Source organism: Miscanthus floridulus, chromosome 9 (genome assembly GCF_019320115.1).
Source record: "Miscanthus floridulus cultivar M001 chromosome 9, ASM1932011v1, whole genome shotgun sequence".
Lineage (NCBI taxonomy): Eukaryota > Viridiplantae > Streptophyta > Magnoliopsida > Poales > Poaceae > Miscanthus > Miscanthus floridulus.
The window spans coordinates 45,710,981-45,726,373 of NC_089588.1; the positions used below are offsets into that span (position 1 = coordinate 45,710,981).

The following is a 15,393-nucleotide window of genomic DNA, read 5'->3' on the forward strand; positions in this document are numbered from 1 at the left end:
TAGAATGGATAGTTAATGAACTAATGATGACTACTAATAAAATTGAATATAATGATGCACACTTAGTAATGACTCCTGCAGATGCAATAAATCCACAAACCGGATAGCCTTGCATATTCCTTAGAGTCTTTTCTTTCCTCCTGACCGGTAAATCTTGCGGAGTACAATTGAGTACTCAGGGTTTTTTTTGCCCCTGTTGCAGGTGACAGGCGGATGCTAGAGCTGACTCTTGTGTGTGGATTCTTCCTGGTGGCTCAGAGGGGATTCCTTTACGCTGCGATCCTAGTTTTTATTTATAACTCTCACCAAAGATTTTTATAAATAGAAATTTTATAATTTGTTGTCATAATTTATATATCAATGCTTTATCATGCCATGAATAGATATTTATTTCCGCTGTAACTCTGATCACATATTTATATTCCGCTGTTAAATCCAATTTGTTCATAACTCTGACGTTGTATTAAAAGTGATGTAAGAAATGGCTTAAAAATGTTGTAAGCTCCATTCTCTCATTTGTGATCCTGATGGAAAAATATGGATTTTGGGGTTATCTCTTGGGGTGTGCTCGACGGAACTACGTAATTTAGTGTCCTCCCTTGAGTACTTAATGTTTAATAGAAGACAAGTACTTCTGAGAGGCATTAGATTAGGCGGTTCTGCCACAGCTATGCATGAGTATATGTACAACTCTAGCTGTACCTTGTCAGCTATGATGCGCGGATACTTCTAGAGGGTAGCGTATCGCGTATCCGATATGTATTGGATATGGATACGCCTCGGATACGTATCCGAGGCGTGTCTCAAAAATCAGATACGTATTGGCTCGGATACTTGTATCGGATATGGTTGGGCGGCATGGGATATGGCTAGGGATGAAAACAGTACGGATATTTTCCGACCGTATTCGAAACCGAATCCGTTTAGAGGGGTTGAGATCTGTCCGTATCCGAGTCCGGATATCCAACATCTGATACCGTATCCGTATCCAAATACTCAAATCGCATATTTATGATGTCGATATCCAATTGTATCTTATCCGACATAGTTGACACTATCCGTATTCGAATCTGAATCCGGACAGATATATAAAAACAAATGTAATATCGGTGATATCCGTCCGTATCCTATCCGTTTTCATCCCTGGATATGGCCCAATACGTCAAACAGACCTCCAGCCCGATCGTTCCGTGTGACCTTCGATCCCCTCGCCGCAATCGGCAGTCACAGGCGCGCTGCCATGAGCTAGTACATCGGGACATCCCTCTCTCATGCGCCTATCTGGATGACTGGATCCAGCGGCCGGTGGCCGGCGAGCTCCATCTCTGGCAGAATTCGACCGGCATGAAGCCTTGAATCTTCTGCTCCATTCTAATACTCTGATTTGGCTCCTTGATTTTCTCTGTATCATCCATCCCATCGCCGTCACAGGAGGTCGCCTTGTGCAGCATCAACAACGCTACCACTAGCGTTGGAAGAATCGCGCACTTCAGATGCAAATACTGTGTGGTCATCCTCGTATCCTACTGTACAATTAAATCAACATTTGCTTCCTATTCATAACGTGGAATCAATGTGTGCCCCAATGTGACATAAGCCGTTCTTCAACAACTTCAAAACAAAATTGCAGAGGCTGGAGAAGAAAATTGAGTAAGGTCTCTCTCCTTATTTCACCTTTTTAAATTAAATCGCTGCATTAGTTTGTTCTGTAATTTAAGTTGAACCCTAGATATCTATTTGTTCAACTCATGAAACTTACAATTGGTTTGTTATTTAGTTACTAAATATATTATTAAAGTATACCAGCCGTATCCCCGTGTCATTGCTTTTTCAAAAATGGTGTATCTGCGTATCCGATACGTATCGTATCCGATACTCGTATCCGTATCTGAGCTGCATAGCTTGTCAGGTACAAGGGTGGTAGGCAAGTACTCCAACCCCCAACTACTCATATATAATCCTAGTACACAGACATGTCCTATTGACATGCTGCTACAGTGACTAGATGTGACAGCAGACCTGACTTTTGTGCCATCCCCTACTGCGCGGGTACAAAGGGAGCAGCAGGTTATTTCTAACAATCTGGAGTAGATATCTTTAAGGCCCACATATCAAGGTCAAAGCCATTGTTTGCAAGTTTTTCTATATATATTAAGATATACAAGGCGGGACAAATTGAGGGTCACTGATGCATTTTGCTTTACTAGTTTAAAGCAACTAGTGAGCAACCATGAGAAAGAAATGCAATAATGACCCATGCGAAGAATAATCTCAACACATAAAAGAAACAAACAGACTTTTCTAAAACGAAACCAAGTAAACACAAGATAAGGGCCTGTTTAGTTCCCAAAATTTTTTGCGCAGTACCTATCACATCGAATCTTGCGGCACATGCATGGAGTACTAAATGTAGACGAAAAAAAATTAATTGCATAGTTGGGTAAGAAATCACGAGACGAAACTTTCAAACCTAATTAGTCCATAATTAGACACTAATTGCCAAATACAAACGAAAGTGCTACAGTAGCCAAAACCCAAAAAAATTGCATCTAAACGCGCCCTAAATCCTTGCAAACGTCTAAGCATTATTAGAACTAAAGACACAGTACCCCTGACGAACTGAGATAAGTAGGTGCCGTGCAGTGCATGAGGATAAGTGGATAACAACTCGAAATAGCATTCACTTGGTCATCTGGCTTCTAGTATGGGATGGGATGGTTAGATGGACGCCTGCTGCACCCCTGAGCCATGGAACTAAAGCCCTCTTTAGCACGGCTCATCCAAAACAGCTTCACCGGTGAAGCCAAAGCCGGTGAAACAGAAAAACTGGTTTTTTCTGGCTTCTAGTTCATTTTAATCCTGGCTTATAAAACGGCTTCACGCTATAGTACATCGATTTACGCAAAATAGATGAAGCCGAAGCCGGCATAAGCCGTGCCAAAGAGGCCATAAATATGTCTTGATCAAGTCTTCTTACCTGGAGCATGGGACTATTGGGATGGACGCCTGCTGCGTCCCTGATGTCATTCTCCAAAGCCTCCACCTCATCAGCAACAGCAGCAGAGCAGTCAACATCGACGTCGACATGTTTGAGGCCTGCCAAATTCTGCAGACCAAGGACCAGGCCACCTTCCCACTTGAACTGGCACCGTGCAGTCAGGTGCAGTTTGAGCCTTTCGAGCTTTGGCATGGCTCCCGGCTCAAACTCCAATGCCGCGTCACACCAATAACAGCGGAAATGAAACTTGAGCAAACGCTGAAATCCTCATGGGTTGATTGCGTTCCTTGGGTAGACGATGCCTGAATCTCCATTTTTGTCATTGAATAGTATGGGTAAACTTGCTAGAATATTTATTCCTTCCTTGCCTGCTTCACCATGGATAAAAATGCGGAGGCGGGTCAGGTTGACTAGTGAGCTGATTTGAGGGCCCATGCAATTTAAGTCACGTGTATTAAGAATAAGCTTTCGAAGTGGTGGTAAAGTAGGGACACACGAAGACATGAATGGACGTGTGGCATCAGCATCACTCCCCCACACGTGCAGTTCTCGCAGGCTCGTGAACAGCTTGGAGAGCAATGAGATGCATGCTTTCTTGTGGCCCTCCATATCATGAAATTCAGTTCAGTACGGCCAATCAATTTTAAGTAATTTCAGATTAATGAGATCACTGAGTCCTTGGATAAACTTTACAAATTGAATACCCAAATTGATCCTTGATAGCTCTTCCAACGCCTGCAGACTTCCGATTACATCAGGTTGTTGCAATAAATGAACACAAAGCTCTATAGCTGTACTACGAAGTCTCAAACCTTTTTTGTCTTCCCATTGGCTGTCTGCAGCGGGCCGGGGTAAGCAGCAGCAGTGGTCGGCGGCTCTAGGAGACACGGATAAGTAATAGCAGTTCCAAGTGCACAAGACCCTTCTTAACATTAAAGCACTTCTAGTTAGTCTCAACGGTTCATTAATGATCAAAGGGGAGGAACCACAGTTTGCCCTCAAGCACCGTAACACATGTCACTAATAATTAACAGAAGAGTCACTGATGTATTCTACTCAAGCTTAAAATAACGTTCCACATGACACAAAAAATTTGGGAGTTACGTTACAAATACTGATCGATCTTAATTTGGAAACAAATACAATAATGAACCATGTGACGGATGAACTCAATGCATAAAAAAGAAGACTAGAATTTCTAAAATAAAATGAAGTGTCGTACCAGACAAAACTACGCAAACAAACCTATCTAGGCATTGTCAGAACTAAAAGCCACATAGCAATTGGAACCACCAGTTTAAGCTCCCTGAAAGACTGAGATAGCTATCAACCAGCGGTGCCGCCTGCCATCCGAGAGGTCGAATTTGCCTTGTTCAATTCCTACATACTCCGTACGTACCTAAAAATGGAAAAACAAATATGATAATTGGTGGTCATACTTATTCTCCACATCATGTATGGCATGGTCGGATGGACGCCTGCCTGCTGCACCCCTGAGCCATGCAATCTTGATGAATTCTTTGGATCTGGAGTATGGGACGGTTAGGATGGACTGCTGCTGCGCCCCTGATGTCATCCTCCAAAGCCTCCACCTCGTCAGCAACAGCAGCGCCGCAGGCAACCTCGACAGCCACATGTTTGAGGCCTAGTCCCAGATTCTGCAGCCCAAGGACGAGGCCACCTTCCCCAAACTTGAACTGGCACCGTGCCTGCAGTTCCAGCTTGAGCCTTTGGAGCTTTGGCATGGCTCCTGGCTCAAACTCCAATGCCGCGTCACGCAAACAACAGCGGAAATGAAACTTGACCAAACGTTGGAATCCTTGTCTGCTGATTGCATGCCTTGCGTAGACGATGCAATTTAAGTCATTGAATAAGCCAACAGTAAGAGAGAGCAGCATGGGTAAACTTGCTAGGATATTTATTCCTTCCTTGCCTGCTTCACCACGGACAAAAATGCAGAGGCGGGTCAGGTTGACTAGTGAGCTAATTTGAGGGCCCACCCTATTTAAGTTATGTGTATCAAGAAGAAGCATTTGAAGCGGTGGTGGAGTAGGGACACACGAAGCCATGAATGAACATGTGGCATCAGGTTCACTCTCCCCACACGCGCAGTTCTCGCAGGTGCCCGAACAGCCTGGAGAGCGTAGAGATACATGCTTCCTTGTAGATCAATTTCAAGTATTCTCAGATTGGTCAGATCACTGAGTCCTTGGATAAACTTTACAGATTGAATACCCAAATCAATCCATGATTAGCTCTTCCAACGCCTGCAGACTTCCGATTCCATCGGGTAGGCGCACCGACCGATCGACATGAAGACGCACTAGCTTCTGCAATGGATAATACTTGCTGGTAGCTTTTCAAGACATTGCCATCTCACATCTAGTGTCTCCAGATGTTGCAGCTTTTCTATATCTTCTGGAAGCTTGATGACCGAATATTTGGTGAGTAACCTCAAGTACTTCAACTGACCTAAACTTTTGACATGTCCAAGAGGGCATTCACAATATTGAACTTCAATATTCAGCACTCGCAAGACTTGGCTGTTTAAGAACTCTGTGGCATGCTTATTAAGCAGAACTGAATTTGAGCCAAAGATATTGATGGATCGGATCTGAGCTCCATTTTTTATTGTCTTGGCAATCTCTTCCGCCCGGGAAGAAATGTCTTTTTGGATGGATAGACGGCGAATCTTGTTCGAAGAATAATTTTTAGAAAAACCATTACCATTCCATATAGTAACAAAGTTGTCCTCCACGGCCTTTGATACAATAAACTCAAGTATGACATCATGAACTCTGCACTGTTTCACTGTTGCGCCGTGTCCCCCAACCTTGGTTGGCTGCACCAAACTTCTATTGATGAGCTCATTCAAGTAACTTCTCCCTAGCTGCTCCATACTTTCCCTGTCCTGTCCAGGAATCAGTCCTTCGGCTACCCATAGCAATATCAACTGTCGGCAATCAATGGGCATAATCCTCTGGAAACACACTCAGATATAACAAACAGCTCTTTAGATGGTGAGGAAGGTCAACATAACTCAGCAGCAGAATTCTTTTCATCTTATCAATGGGAGAATCTTTGTCAACTGCAGCAGCAATAGACCTCAATACATTGACCCAGACTTCCACTGCTTTGCTTCTATTTGCTAATAAACCAGCTATACTGATTATGGCTAGTGGTAAGCCGCAACATTTCTTTAAAATATCATCGGATACTTTCCTCAAATCTGGGTGGCAATCATCACTGGACAAAAATAGCCTCTTAAAGAATAATCTTTGGGAGTCCTCATGACTAAGGGGCTTTGCTTGATACATTTGTGCAGCAATACCAGTACAACAAGATTTGGCTACTGCTTCAATGCGTGTTGTAGTAATAATTCTGCTTCCATTGTCATTGCGAGGTAAGGCAGATCGTACAAGCTCCCATGCCCATACATTCCAGATATCATCAATCAAGATGAAGTACCTGCATACATTGGTTGTGGAATCATGTTATTAATTATGTAAGGCAACCATGAATTGAAGCGTATTCCAGTGAAGTTAAAGATGTCGGAGAAATGTAAGATGGATCGTAGTGGCACACTTTTTTATCAGTAATTATTACACATGAGAAATACAGTCTGTAAACTACCATTATTTAAAAAATATGTTACAACCTCCAAAATGGTAAGTTCCGCATTAGAACACCTAGAGACCCACTCAAAAGACATGACGCATTCAGTTCAAAAACTGAGTTCCAAAATGAGATTTTTATGGATATTTAGAATTCTGGTCATATTTTTCAAGAAGTAATTTTACTGAATATGGATTAGATGGTGTAAAGTAAAATTTTACCAAAATGATGCACAGTTGACTTGAGTTTGTTCATTGTTGCAACATCTTTAATGATAACATTTGATAGATATGCTGAGCCATTGAAGTATCTGAGGTAATTTTATGCTGTCAAGTTCATTAGGCCAGGAAAAAAATGAATCATTTTTTAAAATTCCCAGAAAATTTCATAAATGGCCTAATAATTAGGTGAGCTCATGTGATGAACAAATATTGCACGACATTATTCTAGCTAGATGAACTGGTTAACTATTAGAAATAAGAAATAATATTGATTACCTCTTGTCCTTTAAGCATTCTTTCACTGTGCGGATGAGCTGCTCAACTGTCTCTAACATCTGTGACTGGTCAAAATGGCTCTTGCTTATTTGAGACAATATATCTCTAAGAAGTTTCTTCATATCTGGAGTTTGTGATACAGACACAAAAGCCCGGCTATCAAAAGCAGCTTCAGTGATTTTGTTGTACACCTCCATGGCGAGAGTGGTCTTCCCCTGTCCACCTATCCCATAGATGGACACCACCTTGTGCTCCTTGTCTTCACATCTCAATAAGCTGATGATCTCCTCACGAGGAGCATCGATTCCAACAAGATCCCTGGCCTCCTGAAAGAGTGCAGGTGCTCGAAGATCCAATGGCACTGGCTGAGTTGGGGAGGACAAGGAGACACTGATTGATGTCGTAGTAGCGTTTCCCCCGCTCGCTCTGCTCGCTCACGAGCCTCTTGAGTCGTCGGATCTCCTCTGCTATTCCTCTGTCCTTGAACAACGTTTTCACCATTTGAATGGCCTTGTGCACAAAGTTGGCCGTGGAACCTCCATCTCCATGGCTGTGATTGAGCACAAAACGGTCGATGCAATCCTCAATATCGTATGACAGCTCACGCACCTTGCTCCTCCAGTCTTTGGCGAGTGGATCGATCTGGTCGTCGTCCTTGTCTTCGAGCCTCAGCAGCATGGCTTCCATGGTGCGCAGCTCGTCTTGGAGGGACCGGATCCCTTGCTTGACGTCTCTGGCGAGGTTGTACTTGTCGGTGAGCATGTCGGCCAGCTTGCCGATGACGGAGCCCATCACGCTCGTGGCGGCGTTCGCCATCACTTCGGCCATCTGGACTCGCAGAGGCAGAGCACTCGCTCTCAGTGAAATGCTAGCTAGCTACCTTGTGTGGGGTGGTGTGGTGGTGAAATGCAAGCAACACGGGTTGGCCGTGCCTCACACTCAGACAGATGAGGTAGTCAAGTCAAGTCAAGTCAAGGTGTCCCCGTGTTGTCGTCCAAATAATTGTCGACCGCCGAGTTCCACCAGCAGGGAGCACAGCTGGGCAACGGCGCAAGAGATCAGTGCTTGCCCGTGGGACACTTTCAAAGGTGTGGACCACATGCCCTGCGCCAGGAGAGACTGAGACAGAACGGAGAATGTGGACGCACATGATAGCCTCTGCCAGACCGCCCAGGCGCAAGTTACTGTACGTACACTACACCTGTCCTGTAAATTCGACTGCCGTTTTTGAACAGTGATTTCCGCTACCGCTGCTTCGGGCTCTCACAAAATCTCTGTGCCAACAGCCAGCAGCAGCCGTGAGGGAGGAATGCCGCATCAATTCGTAGCTCATGGTGGCGCAAATAGTGGGATTCCTTTTCCACGAAGTCTCCTACACTTTATTTTATCTTTATTTATTCCTAAAGACACGATGTCCACTTTCCCTGTCCCATTCTCGTCTTTCTGCGATAGACCAATTTTTCTTTGTCGGCCATCTCGACTTGCAAGCAAAATTCTAGTTGCACTACAAACACACGCGTGGAGCCCTTGTCCGAGGTTACCAGCCTTCGCGATTGTTTTTATTTTTACTGGCCCAGAGCGTGAATGAAGATAAACACCGTATATGAATTCAAAGTATACAGAGTTACAGACCGGTCTCAATTGTGCTACGGCTTTTGTCAAAACAATCACTACCGCATAAAAATTTTGCGAGACAGTGCCCAAGAATTAACGGAGATGGACACACTAGAGTGTCAGCCTCCGTTAGTGCTTGCCCACCCAGGGATAAGCAACCTGCCTCTGATAATGTTTAACAGAGACGGATGACTTAAGCAGGACCGCCTCAGTTAAGGTCTATGAACGGATGCGAGTGGTGCATCCGGAGGAGCATCATCATCAGAGCATGCATACCATGGAGGAGGAGGGAGGTACGGCGTTGTTGGCAAGGATGATTTTATCATGGTGGATAATTTTGTCCAAGACATGGTCAACGACTGGGGTGATGATGATGATGATGAGGATAATGGTGAGGCGGTTTTGGAGGACCCCAAGGATGCGAAGTTCTTTGAGGATTTCATTAACCACCTCGACGGTGATGACCTGCTGTATGAGAACCCCTAGGTGGCCAGACAATTTCAAAGAGATGAAGAAGGCGGCAAATGTTCCGATCTATAAGGATTGTCCGAAGGAATGGACAGTGCTACGTTTCAATCTGTAGATGCTGATGTTGAAGGCTTATTTCGGATGGTGTGACGCTAGCTTCAACGAGTTGTTACGTCTCCTTGGTTCCCTGCTTCCAAAGGATAACAAAGTGCTAATACGTATCGGGCACGGGGTTGCAGGGCGCTAGGCCCAAGCGGGCTCGGCCTAGGCCAACCTAGTCGGAAAATGGAGGAGCAAGAAAGCTGGTCATGGTGGAAGCTCACCTGGAGAAGAAGAAAGGACAGGGACGTGATGAAACTGGTGATAGATTTGCAAAAACAAGTATACCACGGCATAGAGAACGATAAGATCTACCTCATGGTGGTGGTGGTTGACGCCGAAACGCGAGGGTTTAGCTGGAAAAGCTCGCTAGAGAGTTCACCGAAAACCTAGCTTTTCGGAACATCGGCTTTAGATCAGGGACGATAGGAGTGATAGCTGGAGAAAAGGATTGTACTTCTAGGAAAACTCAGCGTCGAGGAGAACACCAGGCATATATATGTCTTCGGTTTAGAAAAGTTTCAGCATTTCTTAATTTCAAGATTTATTTCCTGTTTTAATATAATTCTAGGAAATATCTGAAATCGTATTTAAGCCACGAAAAATGACCGAAACTAGAGAAAATTCTGAGAAAATTCCCAAGAAAAAACTGCTGAAAGCCTTTTAAATCTTAGAAATTCTAGAAAAACTATAAAATCATTATTTATTTAGTTTAACCTATTCACAACCTAAAATAGAAATTTTGGTGTGTGACACTGGCTCGCTCGTGCCTGCGCGCTGCCAGGTGGCCGGGTGTCTACTGATGGCGACCGGCTTGCACGCCTGCACGTCCGGCGCGGCGGCGGCACTCGTGGTGGCTTGGGGGTGACAGGATCCGTGCCCCAAGGCACGACAACGGCTTGGGGTGGCCGGGCCCGAGCCGTGCGACGGTGGCCGAGTGCTCGCTCCCGAGCGCCGGCGGGGCCTAGCAACGGTTGTGGTGTCTAGGCCAACGCTAGCCCCTCCCTACTGGTTGCTGCGGGTGGCGCGCTCGCCTATGGCAGTGGCGGCCGGCAGGCCCTGGCTTGGAGTGGGCCCAGATATGCACAGTCCGCAGGTGTTGCCCTTGTGTTCATGGCTGCACAACACTTTAGGGCTGGCGAGGTGGTTCGGTTCATCTCCGACACTTGGACGGAACCTGCGTCAGAGGCGTCTTCGTGTTGTCAGGCATTGTCGAAACATCGGCGAACTAGTTATTCGGCGCTTTAGGGCCAATGTTTGGTTGCTGAAAGGATCAAGATGCCCAAGAGGGGGTTGAATTGGGCTTTTCTAAAAATTCTTACAATAATTAAGTCCTATACTTAGCTCACTTCACCCCTAGTGCCTAATTGTGTATCCTATTGTTCTATCGTACAAAGAGTTTAGCAACCTAGGTTCCAATCCTACTCTAGCATGACAATTCTAGGAATGTAAAGACAAGAATTGAATTGCTCAAAGTAAAGAGAGGGAAGGAACACGGCGTCGTTTTGCCAAGGTAACGGAGAGTCAGCACTCTCCACTAGACCTCGTTGGAGCACCCGCGCAAGGGTATCGCCCCCCCCCCCCTTGATCCGTGCAAGGATCAAGTGCTCTCTATGGGCTGGTTCTTCGCCACTCCGGCATGGTGAATCGCCCACAACCACTCACAAGATGAGTTGGGTCATCTACAAGCTCCGCCGAATGATCACCAAGCTCCCAATCACCACCAAGCCATCTAGGTGATGCCGATCACCAAGAGTAACAAGCACAAACTCTCACTTGACCCAAATAAGGCTAATGAGGAAGGTGGATGCACACTTGCTACTCCCTAGACACTAATGAGGTCCTTAATCTTGGATTATCAAATCTCAATCACCTCACTAGACACTTGCTCTCACTTGAATTCCAAATGGTTCGCTCAACTGAACAAATGAGCAAGAGAGGTCTGTTGGATGAGTAGGAGATGTATATATAGCCCCCACTTTCAAACATACTCGTTGAGGTCCAACTCAGCATTTTCAGTGGTGACCGGACGCGCCTGTCGAGGTGACTGGACGCGTCCGGTCAGTAGCCAATGGCTACGTGATGCATCCGGTCAAGAATTTCCCTCTCTGGAACCCCTCTGTCTTTGATCGGACGCGCTAGCCTCCAGCGTTCGGTCCGACGGGCACAGCGTCTGGTCCTCTCAGAGGACCAAACCCTAGGCACAGTCGCGTCCGGTGCATACACTGTGTCAGAGTCCAATCTACTGCAGGGCTTCCTCTACGCTGTCTTACACTGACCGAATACGTCGGTCCCACGGGGACCAGTGTCCGGTCCCTCTATCACACCTCCAAACACTCCAAATTCAAGGCACTTTGTGAATGGGGTTGACTTCAAATGATCTTTGGGCTAACTCTGAGCTACCTAGTGCTAAGTTTGACAAGTGTGCACCACACCTAACACATTAGACTCATTTAGGTCAAGCTACTAGTTCATACCCCCTTAATAGTATGGCCAAAGGAAAAACAAAACCCTAAACTAATCTGAGTGTCTCTCCAACTCCAAACGACACTTAGAACTAGCCGTCCTTAGCCTTGTTGTCCATCCTTTGAAAACCAAAACGATTTCCATCAACAGGGGTGTGAATACCATTGATTGCACAAACAATCACTATTATCGTGACCTAACTCAAATTGTTTTTGCAAAACACACGTTAGTCATAATAATCTTACGTTGTCATTAATCATCGAAACCCACTAGGGGCCTAGATGCTTTCAGTTGCTTCATGGCAACCTGTGAGCTATGGCTTCAGGCCATGCTTCAACTACCATGGTGCTTACATGCACATACATAGGTGATGAGCTTGTGATGTGTTTGTTCATCGCATTTGTGTGTAGGAGTACTAATTTCTCACCTTCTTACCCTTGAAGTGAGAGCTATTTCTATATTGTTTTCTTTTTTGTGATTACACAGTATAACTCAGACACTCACAATGCACTGCACACTCACCCCTATGAACGCATGCACACAAACCCTACCCCTATGAGCATCTTCGAAGACTGGGCCTACAAATCCTCAAGATTGACGAAGCCTACCACATGCACCTTGCTGTCGATAGGAAACGTCGCCTACCACTGAAAGCACAATGCCATTAAATCCTAAAATATTCGCTCCCACGGGGAGTCAAACCTAGAACCTGAGGTGCTACTAAGACTCTTGTAACCACTAGGCTAGAGACCCTTTCGCTTGCTAGTTACAAAGGTCAAAGTGACCTCCTATTTGTAGGAAAAGGATGTTGTATGAACTCAGGTTTTATAGTGTGAACTCTTAGACTTTTCTTCTCTTCCTCATTAATTTGACTACTCTCAAAGTCTCCTTTTTGATACATGTATTTTGACTTCGATTTCATAACACATGGCACTCTTTCTATCAAAACACACATGGATCCTTCCATGGGTAAGATCATAGCACGAACGTTATAGCTCCTCGGGAGAGGCCTCATGATCTGGCGGCCAATCTTGGTTCACCACATGGCCGATGGTGTGGTGCATCTGCGCATGTTGGCGGTGGGCATTGTGGGCCTCCATGTGTCGAATTCTTTAATGAGTCTCGAGCTTTGTTTGTTTGAGCCGTAGTTTTAGGCTTTTGATTCAAAATTGACTTTCCAAATTTTTGGTTCTCTAGCGTGCTTTTTAGCTTTTAGTTTATTTTTTTATAAGCAGCTTCTTAAAAACCAACTCAACAACTGGACTATTTGTTTTAGCTTCAAACATCTGACTGGCAGTGCCTCAGTGTGAGCTGTTTCTTCGCCTCCTACTACAAAAAAGACATGTAGTGTCTGTTCAATACTAGATACTTTGCACTATTTGTTGTATGATTTTTTTGTAGGAGGATTATTCATGAACTGATAAGGTTTAAAGACGACTTTCACATGTCTCTTTTATATTTTTCCCATATATTCAACTGTGAAGAATGGATAATCAAATGAAATTACGTTTGTGATAGCTGCATAGAATGGATTCACTGTTTATAGGTTGTTATATTCAAGGGACCTTAATAATAAAGTGGAACAAACTTGTTAACGTCAGAAGGTGATCCGGATCACACACCAACAAGGGTTAGCACACCCGCGGGCGACAAATGACCTTGAACGCAGCAAGAACGCAGTGAATGGACGAAACCGATCTTGAAACTGGCGGGTTAAGCCGATGTTGAGCCCGTTCTTCGCTTGATAGACTCCCGAACTTCTCCCGGGAAGACCCATCAGGGAGGAGCACGTGGAGAGTGTCCTACGACTAGCAAGGCCGCCTAGAATGTTGCCGAATCTCGTCGAGAGACGCGATGAACAATGGGATAGAGAGGAAAAGGGGTAAAAGGGGTGTAGTAGATTGATTTTGACGATTGGAAATTGGGATTCTCAATCAGGCCGTAATCCTCTCATATATATAGAAGGGGTGGTCTTATCCCAGTAGGAAACAAGTCCAAAATGCGTTCTCCAAGTTTTCCACGTCTAAAATAGGTCCAAAACTGATTTGGAAACCAAACCGACTTGGAACAACAGAGGCGGGAGTCGGCTTAGCCGACTTGGGAGTCAACTAAGCCAATTTCCATGGGCCTGAACACTGCAGCTCGGTTGGCACAGGGGAGCCACCTCTAGCAGTCGGCTAAGCCAACTGCTAGAGTCGGCTAAGCCGACTTAGTCTGGGCTCACGCGGCTCGCCTTCTTCTTCACGTGTTTCTCTCACCTTCTTCTTCACGTGTTTCTCTCGTTATTTGATGCGCCAATTAACTTTCAACACGTCCAGGATGCATGTTAGGAACTTGCTGAAGTTGCCCTATATTCTATGTCGGGACACTATCGGTGCGGGACCCACGGGATACCCTCGCAAGGAAGGGAGAAGATCTAGTCTAACTAGGATTCTTCCCCTGTAATCTTAGTAGCAGTATTATTCTGTAATCCTACTAGGAACTCTCATTGTAAACCGACTAGGACTCTGGCCTCCTGACTATATAAAGGAGGGCAGGGCTCCTTGGATCGGGAGTTCAGATAAAGATTGTACGACATAACACTTTACGATCAATCCAACGCAAAGGCTAATGCCGACTGGACTGTAGGGCTATTACTCGATCAAAGATCGAGGGTCCGAACCAGGATAAATCGACTGTCTCTTGCGTTTACTGTTGAGTTCTACATACGCTGAAGCCCGAACATACTGCCCTAGGGACCCCCATTGTAGGCTATCGGTGGTCAAACATCGACAGCTGGCGCGCCAGGTAAGGGCTTTCGGCGAATTTGCATCCGAGAGCTCGACGGACCTCGACAACATGATCTTCCCGACGGGATCAACCTTCATATTCGGTTCGTGGATCTGCGAGGTGGGCGACGATGGCAAGCTCCAAGGCCTTCTCCTCGAAGATTCTGATCATCATCAAGACCTTTCCATTTCGGCGACAACGACAGAACAACTTGCTGGAAGATTCGCGTAGATCGCGATGTCCGATCCGACTCAGATTTCACGGTTTCACGTATTCGATTCAAACTCAAGTTCTGCTTCCGAGACGGAGTCTTATCCGAGTTCTTTCGGAAAATTGAGTTCTTTTCCGACAAGGCTCCGAGGCATGATGTCAACCTATCAAGGATACAACTCGGAGTACACTCAGAGCACTTTAAAAAAGTCGTGTCCTCTTCCATTCAGACTCCACAACATGGCAACATCTTATCAGACATGGCCCGAAGGATCCACCAATCCCGTGCTTAGAATGCCACTGAAAGGAGCCCAGGAAGGTCTCGTCTTAACTATAACATCTCAAGACTGCAGTACAGAAACCAATGCTAATGATAGAGCAACTCACGCCCGAGAAGTGTTCATGATTCGCCATCCTCAATCACCATTGGTCCCCCAGAAGCACCCGATGTCAGGTCTTTAGATGAATCTGAGTCCAACATATCACCATTTACCCAGGGGCACGATGGTGAGACCGAGAGTCAGAGGCAAGCCAGAGAAAGAAAGAACAAATTGAAACAAGGGCGTCAATGCCGTGCTAAGCAGCGCAACGAAGCTTGGATCAAATATGAGTCAGACCTAGCCGAGTACAATAGAAGAAAATCAGAGCGAGAGGTCG

General features: G+C 45.4%; 1 protein-coding gene across 1 annotated transcript; it reads right to left on the bottom strand.

Moving 5' to 3' along the window:
• Positions 1–5,961: 5,961 nt before the first annotated feature.
• Positions 5,962–7,926, bottom strand: LOC136479796 (disease resistance protein RGA5-like). Its single transcript, XM_066477543.1, has 3 exons — positions 7,549–7,926; positions 7,111–7,436; positions 5,962–6,466 (listed from the first exon to the last, which is right to left on the bottom strand). The coding sequence occupies exons 1-3, from the start codon at positions 7,924–7,926 to the stop codon at positions 5,962–5,964; spliced, it is 1,209 nt and encodes a 402-aa protein (XP_066333640.1).
• Between the last annotated feature and the right edge of the window lie 7,467 nt (positions 7,927–15,393).

Excerpts from the sequence above, each read along its gene's own strand:
- LOC136479796 (XM_066477543.1), bottom strand. The coding sequence starts at position 7,926 with ATGGCGAACGCCGCCACGAGCGTGATGGGCTCCGTCATCGGCAAGCTG. Across the intron at positions 7,437-7,548 it reads TCCGACGACTCAAGAGGCTC|GAGGCCAGGGATCTTGTTGG; the intron begins GTGAGCGAGCAG and ends GCACTCTTTCAG. Across the intron at positions 6,467-7,110 it reads GAATGCTTAAAGGACAAGAG|GTACTTCATCTTGATTGATG; the intron begins GTAATCAATATT and ends CAATGTATGCAG.